At 29.4% G+C, this 19,462-nt stretch overlaps 1 protein-coding gene across 2 annotated transcripts in view; it reads left to right on the forward strand.

Moving 5' to 3' along the window:
* The first annotated feature begins 462 nt into the window (after nucleotides 1-462).
* Nucleotides 463-19,462, forward strand: part of LOC136989072 (F-box only protein 28-like) — a 38,213-nt gene continuing 19,213 nt past the window's right edge. Inside the window, exons 1-3 of one of the 2 annotated variants that reach the window (XM_067287163.1) lie at nucleotides 463-580; nucleotides 9,987-10,186; nucleotides 15,364-15,612. In XM_067287163.1, the coding sequence (XP_067143264.1) occupies nucleotides 10,022-10,186; nucleotides 15,364-15,612 (414 nt within the window). In that variant the 5' untranslated portion in view covers nucleotides 463-580; nucleotides 9,987-10,021. Of the gene's footprint in view, nucleotides 734-9,986; nucleotides 10,187-15,363; nucleotides 15,613-19,462 lie in introns of both variants that reach the window. The other variant, XM_067287162.1, reaches the window with a different exon arrangement.

The following is a 19,462-nucleotide window of genomic DNA, read 5'->3' on the forward strand; positions in this document are numbered from 1 at the left end:
ATATACACACACACATATATATTGTTCATTCATTATGTGCAAACGTCCATTTTTTTTTATCATTTTGCAACAACTCAAGTCTTTCGCAACTGATGCTCATAAGCAATTCTACTTTGATAAGTTCAATGAAATCCAACGGCGATTAGAGCGCTTCAGGCCGTGGCCAAAAACGGAAGTTTGTAGTAAAAAGAACTTTTCATTGTCGAAGGAAAATATTATCAACGAAGATTTTTATTGTCTTAAAATATCTGTTTTTCTTTTTTTTTTCAAAATTTTATTAACATTTGATAAAAATGAAGTGATATTGAATTTTGAATGTCTATCATCTCATATCTAGTTTTAATAACAAAAACTCTATTCTTATTCACACACACACTCGCCGATTATAAATATATAATATAATAATATATTTCATAAATAATAATAATAATAATGTTTACCACTTATATAAATTGTAATATATTAGAACTGGCAACTTCAAAATGTCGGCGGAAAAACTGGAATTGCACCATCTATTAATGAAAAAATTACAATCGTCTATTTATGTATGTTTTTTTTCTCCTCCCTCCCTCGAAAGAAGGTTAGAATGATTCGTTTGCTGTGCGCTGTTTACTATTTTAAAGTAATATTTGAAATTATGTTATAACATAAAGAACTGAGCAAACTTTTTGAAATAAAAGTAAAAATCTACTTTTGTTTGATCTCGTTAACTTAATCGATTCGATTGTTTTTGGTAAGTGTCTTGTCATAATTTTTTCTTCCACGTAAATAAAAATGCATTAAGATTTTGACCTACATTTTCCTTCCAGTAAACTGCGATTTTCATTTTATTATTTTAATTATTTAATCCAGTTGTATTAGGCGATACAGAAAAAAAAAATGTAAAGATAATGGTGGTTTTCCCTCATAAAATACCCAGTTTAGAACCTTTTCTTTTACTGAGAGAAACCAATATAATTACAAATAATAATACACCTTCTTATAAATGTAAGTTTAAATCCTCTAACCACTTTATATACATTTTATGGATATAAATATCCATTTTCTTTTCAAATTGAGATAAATTGTGAAGTTTATGCTAATATTAGAGAAGGGCATTTTATTTGTCTCATGTTTTTAGAAGTTTGTTAAATATTATTTACCTCATGTGACTATATTACTCTGCATTTTATAATGTCCCATTAACTTAACATAATTTTAATTTTCACAGATAAACCTGGATGATGATTAATGTAATTATGTTAAATATTGTTAAAGTTCTGTGTCGTCGTGATAAGTAATTGCTTTGTTTGATTTGACCATTAGTTGATAATCTGAATATTCAAAATTTATGTTTGTGATTTTATGTATTCTTGACTAATTACTAATTTAAATATTATCCAACAACCAGATACAAAGTTATCAATTAGTCAAGAAAACCGAAGATTCTTTTTTAAAAATAAATTTAGACGGCATGCAGAGCCACGTATTTTTATTTGAGAAACGTTTTCGACCTTTATAAAGCATTGTCGGCTGACTTGAATTTTTTGAAGAATAGTTTGGACGGGATTTTTTTGAACTTTAAATTATATTTTAACTTGTTTAAACAAATAATATCCAAATAATGTTTCATGAAATCATTGCTGTAATATTAAAATGAAATTTATTAAAGTATTTTTTTCTTCTCTAACACTAGAGGCTTTATCACTTAAAATAGAATACAGTATAAATTTCCAATACTGAAACTATCATCAATTATAATATATCTAAAAAAAGAAGACAAGTTTCAAGGTAAAAGTTCTGTGTAAAGATATTAACTAAATGATGAATGAATATAATTAATGAGCACTTTATATCTATTGTTCATGAAAATAAATTAATCAAAGTATATAATTTAGCCTAAAAGGCCAAATTATATACTTTGATGAATTAAATTATTAACCAAATGATAGCCAGAAAATTTGGCTTGTAGATATTTTGTACTGTAGTTTCCTGTGAATAATTGTGGATTATCTGTTTTAAAAGTCAGTTTAAAAGCAGATGTGGGTTATGTGACAATGCAGGTTACCTACTGATTTTAAATTGCACTCAACTCATTCAATAGCTTTTCCTTTGTCTAAACTTGCCAAGAATGTCTTTAAAAACACAAAGTCTTTTATATGCTGCACATATTTATTTGCCATTGTGATTTTTAAAATTATATATATCTTTCATTAGTTTTCTCCCATTTATTTTCTGTTTAGCAATTCATGCCTTAAACTGATATCATTAAACATTCCTACTTGAGCTCATATCTTAAAAACTGTTAAATTTCTGGTAATTTTTCTTTCTTTATATATCCTCAAAGAATTGTTTAGAGAAGCCAACTGTTGATAATATAATCTTATAATATTAGTTCTTTACAAAGAATAAGAGCTAAGCGATATACTCTTGGATATGTATCATTGGATATTATCAACATTACAGATTTTTATTTATTGATTTTTTCTGAGGTTATTTTAACATTATTATTATTGTATTGGTGGTATGTATCTTACATTGCATACATACTGGTGCCTAGTGCTATGCTGAAGCAATTGCTGATTGTTTGTTAAACAGACAAAGAACATCTTGAAAATTATTGACACTGGCTAAGATGTACAAAAGAAACTGGAATATCTTTTTGAAATTAAAAATTTTCAGAGTGAAAAGAAACATTTTCTTTTTCATGTGAAATTTTTCTATATTACAGCTTTGTCTGAATTACTGTGCATCTTTCCAGTGAAAAATAGACTGCTTTGTGATCTTTGGGTGTATCCATTATTAGTAAAAGATAGAGTGGTCAACAGAAGCTGTATGCCAAATTGTACTTAAGTTAAAATGTTTTCCTTGTGAAGACATCAAAAAAATAATGGACAAATGGATAATGTATTGTGCCAAAAAATACCAGAATCTTGGTTCCTGGACAGTGCCACATCTGATTTTAGTAAATGTCCTGATGCAAATGATGATGATGATAATGAATCCTCTGATGATTTAATCTGTGATGATGAATCGGACATTGACAACAGAAAGTCAAGGAGCACGTGTCACTGCACTATAGGATTGACCATTACAGGATTAGTGTTCAACATACAGAACCATGCAGGTACAAACAATTATAAAATCTTCAACAAGCTGAGTAAAAATATGTTTAACCCTTTCACAGCGCAGATATCAAAAGAGGGTTTAGTGAAAACAAAGGCTTATTTTGTCCAGACAGAGTAAGTCTCAGTACAAAAAGCATTAATGGATTAAGAACCACTTCATCCTTCATGAACAAATTCAGTGAAAACCTGGAGAAGGTTCCAATAATAAGACAGGTTCTATAGTCAGCCAAGAATTCATACAAACAATGAAAGGAAGCAAGGAAATAAAAAGAGGCTGAAGAAGCCTTGTTAAGTGCATCATCTTCAAAAATTCCAGATCTATCTGACCTTGGAAGTCCAGAAGTTAAGAGGGCAGAATTTAATGAAAGACAGACTGGAAATGTTCCAAGAAGCTTGTAGAGATCTAAGATGAAAGTAGCAAATGCAATTTTGCTACTTCCATCTTCCAAAGTGCCACATATAATGTAGAAAAAATCAATTGCAGAAATAGCTAGTAGAGCCAATCAAAGAAAGAGAAAACTAACTGATTGAGTAAATTGTACTGTGTAAAATTTAAAAAAAAATGATTCTGGCAAAAAAACAAAAAATATGTAAATAAAAGTCATTCATAGTAATGTGAAAAAGTGTGGAAAAAAAGCAATTTCATTTGTGAAAAAATGAAAAAAGTTTTTCATATGAAAAAATAATGTAAAAATTTACATTTTTATGCTAACAGGGATGTTCTTTGTTCAAACAGCGACTCTGTAATAAAACTACTTATGCTGGAGAACTGAAAGATTGACATTTCTGTGATGTTAGCAACTTATGACAATATTATTAATTGCAATACAATAGTTTAAATAACTGGCATTACACTAGCTGCAGTTAAAGTTGGTAGCAAAAACTAGAAGAATTATACATTCATTAATAATAATAATTATAATAAATATTCAAGTTATACATTTTTAAATTGTTTTAACATTTCCTTTTAGTGTTTAATCAGAATTTCTTCTAATTGTAGTCATATATACTTATTTTGCTTTACATGTTTAGTGCTAAAGATTAGTTATGCAACAAATATTCGGTTACTATTCAGTATTTGTCCTATTTTTCTCTATTCGGCCGAATACTGAATACCTAAAACAGGAGTAAGAAATAACAAAAAAACAGTAAATTTATCATTTTGGTAACTTTTATTAATGCTGAACATACATTTCAAGTTTGAGAAGTGCAATTTTTTGCTTATTTATCTAAAAGATCAAAGGAAAAGTAATATAACTGACTTATTTTTTTAAGAGATCAAAAAAAGGTAACAAATCAAATGAAAACTACCTACTTATTATGTAGTTTAGTCACCTATTTACTCATATATAAAAGAGCAAGTCCTGATAGGATAATTAATGCAGAGCCAAAACTACTGGTGCTAGAAACTTAAAATTTTGAGGGTGTGTTCCTTTTGTAAAGTTTAGGTGTGCTGAAAGAAGATTTCCCAGTTTACAATTATGTGACTCATAGCCTAATGATAATGGAGAAAAGAGACAGATAAGACATTGTTATAAGTCACAGTTATGATTCCACAGATTTGAGACAGCTTGGTAGCCTGAACGGCCCCAAGCTGTCTCGAATGTTAGTGAAAGCTGTTAATGAAAGTCACTTAGCTTTCCTAAGCCTATGAGAACAATTATTTGGCATTGACGGCTGCAAATTTCGCGCCAATAAGCTGCCTTAACTTGTTCGATTATGTTATCAACTCAATTTCATATTTATTTTCACATTTTCACTCCGTGGTCCTTCTGTTCTTTTTCCATTATTTACATGTGTAGGTCATTTCATTGTTTTCCACATTTGATATCATCACTTATCACATACTGTCATGATGCTCATGTCTGTCTGCTACAACTGTCAAGAATTAATGCGATTGGCAAAGCGTAGTGACAGTGGGCCAATAGAGAGCAGGGTGTGTGATCCTTGCCATAATGCAGTTTGCGTGCCAATTTTAGTACATGCGTTAATCAAACTGAATAGTTTGGTTGAATATTCAGCATTTCGGCCATGCATATATTTGGTATTCAGCCTGAGACCAAATATACTATTTGTTGCAACATTACTAAAGATACATTGGAGTATCCTATACTGCATTGACCAGTATGCTGAGAACACTCATATGCATCCTCAAACTTTGTTTATATTATAACTTGGAAATTTTTTCCTTTATTTATAAAAAAGTTTACTTTTATTGTTTATTTTACACTTCAAAAATATATTTCATAAAAATTCCTTTGACATTTTTAACATACGTGTATGTGTTATGGACAAAGTGATTAATCGGGCATTATTCATAATGACCAAAAAGGGCGTGCAGTGTGATAAATATTGATTCATTTATCAAATTGACCGGTCATTATGAATATTGCTACCACCTAGTCGGGCAAAGTGATGATAATACGTTGAGGAGTGATCATCCGACATACACTAGCCAATTGGCACTCAGTTGCGTGTGCGTATCGTGTTTAGTACCGAATTTTAAATTTGATTAAAAAAACTCCACTTATTTCATTTAGAAATATTAATTTTTTTGTGAATTATTTCAAAGTACTATTAACTGATATTCTTTTGGTAACTTAGAAGTAACTTCCATTTTTGACTCTCACTTTTTGTATCATTGACAAATACGTTGATTTTGTGAAAATTTGATTGTTTTCACCTTTTTCTATTATTAAATCGTTTAATGGGTTGTTGAAGTGATTATTCATATCACTTAATGATTCATCCATAATCGTTACTTTTCTCAAAGAAGAAAGATTAATTACTGGTCACATAAATTTAAAATTTGGTACTAAATGCAATACGCATGTGCAACTAAGATGTAAGTTCTGATTGGCTAGAGTACGCTGGATGATCACTCCTCAACATATTATCATCACTTTGCCCGACTAGGTGATAGCAGTATTCATAATGACTGGTCAATTTGATAAATTATTGAAATTTATTACAATGCCCGATTTTGTTGGTCATTATTCATAATGCCCGTATTAATCACTTTGTCCATAACATATGTATTAAAATTAAACAATTAAATTAAAACTAATTTTTAGCATATGTTGGTAGAGAAATCAATTTTTATATCAGCAGTGAACACATTAATATTATCAGTTGTTTATTATTATCAGTTTAGGCAAGTCCCAAAGTGAAGTGTTTATAATTTTTGAAAATGATTAGTTTTAGAATCATGTCTTGTAAGTTTCTCAACCTATAGGAATGGTCTAAGGAAATGAGTCATAAATAAAAAAGGCATTAATGGATCTGAACAAATCTGAATTGGTTTACAGGAATTATTTTTTATTCATTTCATTGTAATGAGGAAATTTATAATCAACAAAGTAAAAAAATAATATGCTTAATTATTTTTTCTTTATTGATGATATAATTTAAATTTATTATTTTACTCATTAAATTTTTAATTGGTTTATTGTTTTGTTTTCAAGACTTTCAAAATCATTTTGGAATAGACAGAATATATTAAAGTGAATACTAACTGTAGGGTAGATGTATCAGTTTTGGCCAGTGTAGTACCAGTTCTGGCCAGAAAACAAATTTAACTTAAAAATATAATCACAAATGAAACAAACTTTTATTGTTAACTGTTCACACAGTTAACAATAAAAGTTTGTTTCATTTTCTGGCCAAAACTGGTATAGTTTAAAATTCTAATCAAGTAATGCTTTCATTGTTTGTTTACTTTGAAATTTATTTAATGTAGATTGATACTTGCATTATTTTGTAAAGTGAACTTTTTAATAATTACAAAAAATTTAGCTGCATTTTAGTTCTTTCTATTTGTATTCTCCAATTGTTTCATTTTTTGTTAGTTATTCAATCTTGAAGATCTGTAAAATTAAATACTTAATTTATTTAATTATGCAACTACAGTATATTCATGTAAAGAATAATATGTTTACATGTTTTCAAATATAGTCATGTATTCAAAGATATGTTTTCATTATATGAATTATGTTAGATTATTATTAAAATAGTTTAATTGGAAAGTATATAATGAGATGGCATTTGAAAAAGCTTTCAAAAAAATCTGGAACTGTCTGATTATAGTCTAGCATATTAGAAGTTTGCAAATCAGAATTTGTTTAGATGTGGTGTGCCAAAGACTTCCACCCAAGGTCTTTATATACAGTATGTCCAGAAAATGAATATTATATGCACATGAATCATTGTAAATGTTGATTTTCTGTAATAACATGTTCATTAATGTTTTTGCAGATTTCTCAATTTTAATACAGTATAGTCATGTACAGTACGGTATCATCATCAGACTGGAGTGTAAAACAAATCAAAAGCATACATAACTTTATAACTTATCAAATTTTACAACACCGCTCAGTAAGACTTTGCTCTTAATGTTTCTGAACTTGTTAAAAAGATATTAATTCATACTTTTACAATATTCAGTTTTCTGGTATTAACGACATAAGTATAACACAATTTATGTGACACATTTTTTTACTGCTCTAATATTTTCAATATGTTAAAACCATATCATAATCAGGAACAAAAAACATTTATTAATTAATTTAAATATTGGTTCCTGAGGATGATGTGGTTGTAATATAACAAAAATGTTAAATTAGTATAAATGTCAGTTATATAAATTGTGTTGTATTTATGTTAACATAAAAAATAATTTTTTAAACTGTACATTAATTCTGGTTTATTTGTACAAGGAAAATAGTTTAGTCTCACAAGACAAAAAATAACAAATAAAAAAAAATAAAAGCAGATTAAATAGCAATTTTACTAGAATAACAAAAGTGTGCTTTTTTTAGAGTTCATTTAAATATTACTTTCTCAAGTGGTTTTGGGCAATTAAGCCTATTGTAAGAAGATACATAAGTGAATAAGCTTGGTAACTAAGTCACCTAAATTTGTTTACATAACATCTCTAGACATTATACAATTTAATCTCCAATAAAGCAGATTTTTATTTACTTATTTAAAGAATTTTGAAATTGTTTTCATTATGCAAATTTACTATATTTTAATTGAAGATCATTTTTGTGAAATTTTTGCAATCATGAAATAAAACTAGATACAATATTGTTTTAAATAATATGAACACTTATTTTATATATTTACAAGAAGAAAATTAGTGTAAAAGAATCCTTCCTACCTTTTCTTTTTTATATCAATAAAAAATGACAGAACATACAAAGAAAAGTTCTATTATTTCTGTCTTCATGTTTCATGTGTCAATGGTTAAAAATACATTTCTTCTATGAAAATAGACAACATGTAATTACCTGAATTTAATATGTTACAAGCATATAAAAATTTATTTAAATAGTCATGAGCAACCTCTGTGGCCTGTGAGGTTCTAATATGCAGTCCCTATGGCTTTGGCAACCTTATTGGCAATTTATTTTCCTGTTTTCTGTCTCATACCTTATGCAACTCTAATTAAGCTGATATTCACAACAAAGAACATTTAAAATAAACTTGACTAATGAAAAGATGAGAATAAATTATATATTATTAGTTTGCATATCATTAGAATATATTATTTTAATACCTAGTGGTACATAGGCAATTATGGAGTATGTTGTTACTCAGCAACTTTAAATTTGTTTTTTTTTCGCATAAAATAATTTATGCTATTTACAGTTGAATGCAACTTTTCTTCTTTATTTCATTGAAAATGAATATCTTAATTATAGAGAAAATGGAAGATTTTATAAGTTACAAAATACTTTTTTAAATTTATAATTAGATAGTTATATACAGGGTGTTCACTTAAACATCTATCCAGGAGCAAAAGAGATCTTTTTAGCATAGGTTAGGTTAGACTACAGCAGATACAAATACACTGGATATTACATCACTATGACCCATTCTGCTGTTATCTGCAACTAGCACAATATGCAGATGATGCCACATAGGAATTTGATGGATGAAACATGATGTTAAATTTACAGCATGGTGTACTGGTGAACTACAACTTCTTCAGAACATTTTATGGACTGATGAGGAGCCATTTTCCTGGAAGGGAGTGTATAACTGTTGGAATGTGCATCACTTGGTAGTGTGTGCTTCCATGGTGCTGACATGCAGCACCAAGTGTGTTTTACTGTAAACATCGGGAGTGAAATTTTGGATGAGCAACTTCTCGGTCTCTTATTCGTTGACAATACCGTGAATAGTAACATCCTAAACATGGTAATGGATAAATGGCTTGATGACTTGCTATTGGTGTAACTACAGCAGATTGAGTACCAGCATTATGACATGCCAGTTCATTCTCAGACAGATGTGTATCAGTAGCTTGCAGAGTTACAACCATTGGATAGGCCAACCATGCCCACCACATTCCCCAGACTTGGCCCTTCTGGATTTTTTTCCCGTGGAGGTCACCTAAAAGCTTTGGTGTGTGATGCATATCCAGCAGTGCCATATGATGTTGACAAACTTTTAAGAGATCTGTACGAAAGGCCTGTGAAACTGTGACTATATACCATCCATAATGCCATGCTCAACAGTATACATCTTCGTATTGAACACGTTCTCTAACAAAATAAAGCTTGCTTTTTTTGTATCAATTTCTGCAATGTTTTTATCCTTAACAGTTAGAGATTATTTCTATGCTATGCTAAATTACCTTAAATTGATTTGCTTTGGATATTTTAGCACTGAAACAAACATACACCACATGCATAACATGATACACTTGTGTAATGCTAGAAAGAGTTCTTTTGCTCATGGATAGATGTTTAAATGAACATCCTGTATATATATTATATATGTATGTAATATCTAAAGATTTTACATCAAAATATCTATAATGTAATGAAAATATATATTCATTTTAAATCTTTTAACTCAAATTTTTTACAGATAATATCAGTATACTGTCAGTATACTTTTAAGAAATGGCACCTGTAAGACGACGAAGTCAAAATGTTTCAAGTTTCAGAATGGGGAAGACAGATGTTGTTGATCGAAATCATTGGTTACCATTTCTTGATTTTCCATTATGCATTCAAGAAATGATTTTCAGTTATCTTCAATTTGGAACAATTTCAAAAATACGTGCGGTGAGAAAAATAAATTTACATTTTGTAAAATCTTAATTACATATATGATAAGTAATTTTTCAGAATTAATAATAGATGATTTCATACATTTGCACAGCAAATTAATTACATTTTTTATATCAATAAAAAATGTAATTAATTTTGTATCAATAAAGTATATAAATTTTTAATTGATTATATTATGTTACATAAATAATTTTCAGATGGGAAATACAGTAGTCGTTATATCGTGCTGTCAGGAGACAAAGAAAAAGTGCGTTATATCCGGCGCAATATAAGATATAACTGAGTACTAAAAATTCTGGGCTTATATTAAACAGATTATACTTGCTATGAAATCTGTTCTCTATTCTTTCATCTGCAAGTGTTTCTGATATAAAATAAGCTTAGTTTTGTAATACTGAATTTTATTCGTGGTTATATCGTATTAAATGACATTTACATAAGCATTGATATCACAAATGCCCATTTAGCATTATTGTTTCTTTAGTAATGACATGTGAAGACAAGTACTGTTGATATAAAAACAAAATACCAGTTGAGATTTTACTATACAGTATTATAATTCATAATAAATTGCTTATTAAAAATTTGTGTAATTTATATTTTTCAATAAAAATTATAAATACAGTAATTGAAAATTTAAAAAATAAATATTGAACATACATAGAACATCATAACATAAAATTACAAAGTAAAAATTCTCTAAAAAGCAAAATAAAGTTAATACTGTGTACAAAAATTTAGAACTTTCTATTTAGAAATAAATAAATCTATCTTTTCCTTGCACATTACAAGGTGAATTCAAAATTTTACACATTTATGTGAATTGACAAAATACTGTCAATTCGCATAAATGTGTAAAATTTCAAATTCACAGAAACTTGTAAATGAAGAGAGGTACTTATAATCAATAAACAAACAACTTTTAATATCAAAAGGAAACTTAATTGATCTGTCTACTTGTTTTGCTTATTTAGATCTTGACAAACTTTTTGTTCTACCTGCAGTGTAGTTTCAAGGACAATGGTAGGAATAAAATACTGTATTTCATTGCAAAAAGAAATTCAGTGGCAATTGATGTTTTAAAATTTAGCGACTTCAGTGCTTTTGAAATTTGGGGACCCAAAAAAAAGTGCGATATATCTAAATCCACTATAAAATGAGGGGCTACTGTATTATTAAAAAAATTTATCAAACGTAGAAGAAATTATATAATCTTATCAAATTTTGCAAAGCTCTTTATTTAATATTCTTTTCATGCTTTATATAATGACCTCAAACACTAAAAAATATTTTAAAATTTATTTTTGTGGAAAGATGATAGGGTGAGTCTTGAAAATTTTTAGTGTTTTTGGATTAATATAATCAAAAACACAAATTTTAATTATATGTAGTGATGTTAAAAATATTTGCAATATTCTTAAGCATTTATTTTATTACATATAAATTTAATTCTTAATATTTATTTTTTATATATGGAATTCAATTTATTTGAAATAATCTTGTTAAAAAATGAAAGATGGCCCATTTCAAATAGTTTTATTGAGAAAATGAATAAAACAAGTTTGTAATGTTTGGTATCTTTGTGAAAATCTATTACATAACCTGAAGTATTCTAATTCATTCAAACAGGGCTGTGGAGTCGGTAGATTTTTACACAATTCCGACTTTTTCTTACAATTCGAATTCGACTCCAACCAGGGGCGGACTTGTTAACAAAGTAGGCCCGAAAATTCTGACATCATCGCGTGACCTCAGAATATTAGTATCAATAAATATAGTTCTAATAAAAATAGAACATAGAAACTTTTTTATTCCAAAGCTAAAATATTCTTCTAAGTAATGAGTCAAGATGATGATTTTTACTTTTCTGTCGTTATATATAATAGAGGAAAAGTGTAGCAATCGTTCAAAAAATGATCCCCCCTCAAATTTTTGCAGTTTTGGACTCAGGGCACCTCGAAATGTCGAGATATGCAAAAGATTTGGTTTTTTTTCTGTTTGTACAAATGTTAGACTGTATGGGAGGCATGATTTTGAATCAGAGTTGGATGGTTTAATGCAGGAGTTATTAAGTTTGAAAATGGTTGAACTAAATCAGTTGGTACACATTCTAACATCCGTTTGCACTTCTCTACGTTTCAAGGCTTTCCGAGTCCAAAAGAGTAAAAGCTGAGAAAGTCATTTTTTGACTGATTGTCATTCTTTTTCTTTGTTATAGGCTATACTGTATAACAGTTGGGAAAGTAATAATGATGACGATTCTGATTATTTTTAAAAAATACAAAATAAAACAATTTTAAAAAATTAATTAAACATTAAAATTTGACACATCTACTGAATATATAAGTTTGCATTTATTGACTTGTTTGATAATGGCATTGGTATTTGGTAAGCATGTATGAATAAAAATAGTAAATACAGCTGACCCTTGATAATCCAATAGGTATGGGACCAAAGGGGTGTCGGATTATCAAAAGTGTTTGGATTACCAAAAGTGATTACATATTTGGCATTGTTTTGCTAGCAGTAGCCTACAATATTCCTACATGTTATGAGTAAAATGCTGCCTAGGTTAATATGGAAATGAAACACCCATTTCGGTTAACTAAAACATGTTTATTAAAAGAAATATGGAAGTCAATAAATGTACATACAGTATGTATAGGCTTAATAATACAGTACGTACAGAACTGCTCATGGAAAACACAAGAAATGTGTGTCATCGTGTAAGAATTGGATGGGGCGATTCATGTCGCAACATCCTTCTGTGCAAGCAGACATGTAACGGGACGGGGACTATGGTGACCTTGACGGGAGGTGTGTCGGACTACTGAGCATGTCGGATTACAAAAGCGTCGGATTATCAAGGGTCAGCTGTACATTCTTATACAAACAAATTAGTTTAATGAAAATGTTGTACAGTACACAATATACAAGTATATTGGGTAATATATAAGTATACAGATACATTAAACTAAGTCAAGAATGAGAAATATAACATTTAGACTGGTAAAAAAAGAGATTGCTTATTTTGCCATGTTGATTAATTTATTATTTTTCATCTCTGCTATAAACTGAATTACTTCTTACAAAAAAAAATCACTTCTATTAAGTTCAGCATTCACCAAAGTTCTTAAATCATATTTAATAATTTTAAGAGCAGAAAATAAATGTTCTACTGAAACTTGGTTGGTGACAATGCTGTGACAATCAATGTTGTATTTTGATAATATCTGGATAGTGCAGCATTGTCGTTTTAACATCCAAACTTGAAGAGTGGTCAATGTGATATATTTTTTCCAGTGCATAATAAATATCATCTTCAAATTTTGTAAGATTTCCTTTTCTGTCTGTTCTCATATTAGAACTCATGCTTAATTTTGAGGGTAGAGACAAGTTTTATAAAAAAATATAAAAAAAAACTAGCAGATGAGCCAGATGTTGCTCTCACAAAAAGTAATGATAACGAAGATTAAGATATTTAGATTATAGCCGATTTTACCCGTTTTTACTGGGTGCAAGAATTAGGTCCTCTCTCTTTCGAGACTAATTAGACAATTTTTAGATGGGTCTAAAAGTATGTTCGATTTTTCACAAAAATGCAAAATACCGCATCTAAAATAGTACAGTAGAAACAGAGTTCTTCAGGGTAATCCTTAACTCTCTCCCTCTCCCCCGTGAGAGGAATTTCGAAAAATCCCTTCTTAGTATACATTCTTATGATGTATCCTATGTGTACCAAATTTCAACTCTTAACCGTTTGAACTCTAAGCTTATCATTATTACTATTACAGTATTATTATTATTATTATTACAGTAGAGAGTCGTAAATCGGCACCCCGGTAATCAGAATCGCCGGTATTCGGCACGATTTTCAGTCAGACTGTATCGTGCTGAATCGAACGTTTTTGATACTAAATTTACTTCTAAAGTATAATTTTCATGTTTTTATATTCTTCAATATATTTATTTTGTTTGTACAAAATGCAGAAATAATTTTTAACGATACGATAGCCTCGATTATTATTATAAAAATTTTCGTTAAGCTTAAAATCGACGAAAATTCAACATAAAGTGACACGCAAAGGAGAAAAATTCAACGCGAAGCGACACGCAACGGAGAAAAATTTGAACATCGGACAGGTTAATATATTTTTTCGTACATAGACCGTAATCGGAACAAATCCCTAATCTGAACAACCCCAGTCCCCAATTGATTCCGATTTCGGTTCTCTACTGTATTATTAATCCATGTCGATTATATTATAAGATTGTGAATGCTAATAATGAGTAAAATATTCATTAAGTCCGACCACTAGAGATATGACACATGACCCTTTCTATGTCTCTACCCTGTCGACCTTTAATAAAGAACCAAAATTTAATAGCATTAATGCCCTTTATACACATGCTACTGTGCCAAATTTTGTTTCTTAAACTTTACTCATTCTGAGATATTGTTTAATAGTTCAGAACAGAATAAAGAAATTAAACAAATTAGACACCAACATACGTGCGTGGACGCACAAATTTTTTCCTTTATTTGACATTTTTTGGGTTCGAGAGATCTCCAAATGTATAGATTTTCAAAACACTCAGATAGTCAAATGTGACACGATTCAAATACTTTTTGTTTTTTATATACATAACAAGTTGGGAAAGTAAAAAGGAGTCTGAGTCTGGGGGATTTTTGACAACTCTGACTAAAATACCAAAATTCCACAACTCTGACTCCACAGCCCTGCATTCAAACAAATGTGGAGAAATATCATTTAAAAAACTTGGAAGAAGTCTGACATGGAGTTCATAGCAGGGGTTCAAGCAAAATTGAGATGCATGTGACAAGGTGGTGTCTATAAGTCATTACTTTGCAAAAAGTGAATTTAGTGTTTGGGCTGTTCCATGAACAAAATTGATCTTTGTATGTTCATTTGTTCCAGTAAAACAGTATCAATAAAAAGTGAATATCTCATTTCCAAACTCCTTTTATTAAAGTTCTTAAATTTTTTCATTTTTTTTATAATGTCTTGAAGTATACAAAATATTTTAAAGTAAAGATATTTTAAAAATGGTTAAAATTTTTAAGAATAGTATTTTATTATTATAATCAATTTAAAAAAAAAATATTTTCAACATATTGAAGTAATTCAAACATTTAATAATTTTTTCAGGTATGCAGGCAGTTCAATTTGATATGTTCGTCATTGCTGAATAAAGAATTTTGTAGACTTCGTGTATTAGTACAACAACATTTTTTAAATATTAAACAACAGATGCCACGACGTGAATCAGCGCGTCGAAAACATCCCTTAGCAAGAAGAAATGATATAGTAGATACACTTCATATGCAGCTGACTTTATTACAAATGACATTTGGAAAGCATATTGAAAGAAAATTTTGTTGTTTTTTTCCTGGAGAGGTACTTTAAACAAATTACTATAAATTCTTTAAAATAAAAAAGATAAAATTACTAAAATATGTTTTTAAACTATTAAGTTATTAACAAAAGTAATAAATTAGAACTGTTAATTCTTTTTCAAATTTTTATTATATTCAAGGTGAAAAAACTTCATTTACATAGAAATCAGATCCAATTTATACACTGTTTTCGGGAATTACTATTCTCTGTATCAGAATTGCACATAAATAAAATCAATAAACATGAGTATTACAGAAAGTATAAATTGCTTACAATAGAGATAAAAGTCAAAATGTCAAAAAACAACAATTAACATAAAGGTTTCTTTTGGTACATGCACATAAATTTGGAAAAAATTTGAATATTTAAAAAAAATTGTTTTTATTATGTTTTTCTATGACAAAAATTGCCTTTCTCTTTTTGTTAATTATATGCATTTTTCTAAATTACTTTTATATTATTTATTACATATAATTATATATATAATTTGTCTTAAATTTCTAACAGCAGTGGTGTTGTAAAATTTTACATGATGTTGCTTTTATGTTCATTTAATCTTTTACTTGGTATATTTTATGTATGGATCATTTTTATTTATTATACTTCATTTCCTTATTAACTGTAATATATATGTAATATGATATTAATCAGCTTGACAAAACCTGAATTATTTATAGACTAGATTAAGCTATGTCTTTAAGCTTTACTCTGGTATGAAACAATAGCCAAATTTTTTAGTTAGATTTATCTAAAATGTAGATTATTTGAATGCTTTGAATTATTTAATTAAGATTTCTAATTTATTTATATTAGCACAAGATGGTAACTTTAAATCAAATTTTATAATATAATTAATTAATTAATTGTTAACTTAATTCTGGTCTACAAAGACTCTAGATGTCTTTGGTTAAAAAATCAGGCTATAGTTTATATGATACAATACTGATTTTTGTTTCATTTCTTGCCATTTTTTTACATTATCAAACAGAATTGGTTTTTTTTTATAGTAAATCTTGTCTGGCCTGGTAATGCTATGTGGAGCCAACTGGCACTATGTGCCAATAAATAAGATTGAGCAAGAGTAAATCTTGTCTTACTGGTAGACTGCTTAATATTTTATTAGCAACTATTTCTTTCAAAACTTTATAACTAAAGAAATTTTTATTAAATGTTTGAAGCATAAAATATTTTTGTAAAATATATTTGTCAGTAATTAATATTTTACTTTTTGTGAGGTTTTTAGAATCTATCTTGTAAAATAGTGTAGTATTATTACTGAAATGAGTTGTGTGTGTGTGTGTACATACACACAGAAATAAGAAAGTAGTTAAAGCTTTCATATTTTAGAGGAAAAATTTTATTAACAGAATATAAAAGTTTATGTTCACCACTGTGTCTTGTTATCAATCAGTGACAGTGGTTTTGAAAAATTTTGCACATCTTGTTCTTATTTTCTATGTTGTAAATTTCTTCATAGCAAAGATATGCTGTTTGAATGTTTAACATTGGTAATTACAGTTCTCCATAGTTATAACTTTTTACTATTTGAATATTTTCAATTGAAAATAATTGTTAATTAATAACATGGAAGAAAAACTCAATAATAGAAATAATAATGTAACTGTCTTGTTACTTTTGGACAATTCTTGCATATAAATAATGACATTCAACCATTTCAGATAAACTTTTTGGCAGATGTAATATATAAATATTAAGATTCTGTTCTTCTGGATTTGGCAGTCAGCATTTCTCATTACTATGCAGTATTCTATAACTTTTATAAAAATTTACAATTCTTTGCAAACAATATTAACTTTGTACACAGATTACTAAATTGAAAACTTAATAATAATAATAATAATACAAACAATGAAAAACTCTTTTACAGACAAATTAATAACAAAGCAAACACTGATACACAGCACAGTGGCACACCAACAGAAGAACTCACAACATATTGGTCTTCTCTTTGGTCCAGTGCTGTCATGCACAATGCTGATGCAGGCTGGATCGAGGAGGAGAACAGAAACTTGCACAACATACCAACTATGCCCTGTGCTGAAATAAACATACATGATTTCCAATACACTGTCAACAGAACACACAACTGGAAGACACCTGGTGTAGACAACATTCACAATTTCTGGTACAAAAAGTTCACATCACTGCACCAGGAACTAGCTAAACACCTAACACACATCTATCATCAATCCACAGGACATGCCAAATTTTCTTACTCAGGGCATCACCTACATGAAACCTAAAAACAACAATACCGCAGACCCCACACAATACAGACCAATTACATGTCTTCCAACACTCTACAAATTATTGACATCCTGTATTGCAAACAAAATATACAAACACATTGAAGAACACGACATTCTTACGGAACAACAAAAAGGTTGCCGTAGAAATCACGGGATGCAAAGAACAGTTATTTATAGACTCAGTCATTCTACAGGCAAGCACAGAAACATACACATGGCATATATAGACTACAGAAAAGCATTCGACAGTGTTCCACACAGTTGGCTGCTACATATTCTACACATGTACAAAATACATCCATCACTCATTGCATTCTTCCAAAACACTATGCAGCACTGGAGAACAACACTACATCTCAGGGTTCATAACACTTCCATACAAACAAACCAAATCTTTATTAGGTGAGGAATTTTTCAAGGAGATTCCTTGAGTCCTCTCTGGTTCTGCCTAGCCATGAACCCATTATCCAACATGTTAAACGACACACACTATGGCTACAATATCAGGCATGAAAAAACAACACTGTATACACTGTCACATCTCATGTACATGGATGACATAAAACTTTATGCATCCACACAAAAACAACTTCTTCAACTCCTACAAATCACACATTCATACACCAAGGACATACAAATGGAATTTGGCCTAGATAAATGCAAAACACTTCACATAGAAAAAGGAATCCTGAAGAAAGAAGATTTTGCACTTGGAAATGGAGACGTTATTGAATCCATGGAAGAGGGCGAGTTCTACAAGTATTTAGAATTCCAACAGGCCAAACTAACAGAACATACACAAATAAAGCAAAGATTAATTAAAGAATACCAAAGTAGGTTAAATGCTGTTCTCAGAACAGAGTTAAATGCAAAACACACAGTTAAAGCAATAAACACATATGTCATCCCAGTACTCACATATTCTTTTGGAGTTATACATTGGACTCACACAGATCTTGAGCAACTCCAAAGGAAAACATGAACAACACTTACTAAGCATAAAACATCACCCTAAATCTGCCACAGAAAGATTAACCCTTCCACGTAAAGATGACGGACGTGGCCTGATTGACATAGTTAACCTTCACTACAAACAAATACAGTCACTGCAAGAGTGTTTTCTACAAAAAACAAGAAACATCACAGTTACATAAAGCAGTAACTCTAGCAGACTCGAATAACACACCATTAAATTTACACTCACAACATATGGACTCGACACAACATATAAAAAGCATAGACACCGTTAAGCAATCATGGGCTCAAAAGGCACAACATGGCAGGCATCCTTACGACCTGGCCCAGGATTTTGTTGACAAAACTGCGTCAAACAGCTGGTTAGCTCGGGATGCCTCTTTGGGATGACAGAAGGATCAGGTTATAAATATTAAAAACTACAGAAAACACATACTCAAAGATACAACACTCACAAATGACACATGCAGAAAATGTCACATCATGCCAGAAACTATACAACACATCACTTCTGGTTGCAAGCTCTTGGCACAGACAGATTATTTACACAGACATAATCAAGTAGCAAATATAATACACCAAGAGCTTGCAAAGAAACACAAATT

This window comes from Centruroides vittatus, unplaced genomic scaffold (assembly GCF_030686945.1).
Source record: "Centruroides vittatus isolate TY-2023 unplaced genomic scaffold, ASM3068694v2 scaffold_435, whole genome shotgun sequence".
NCBI lineage: Eukaryota > Metazoa > Arthropoda > Arachnida > Scorpiones > Buthidae > Centruroides > Centruroides vittatus.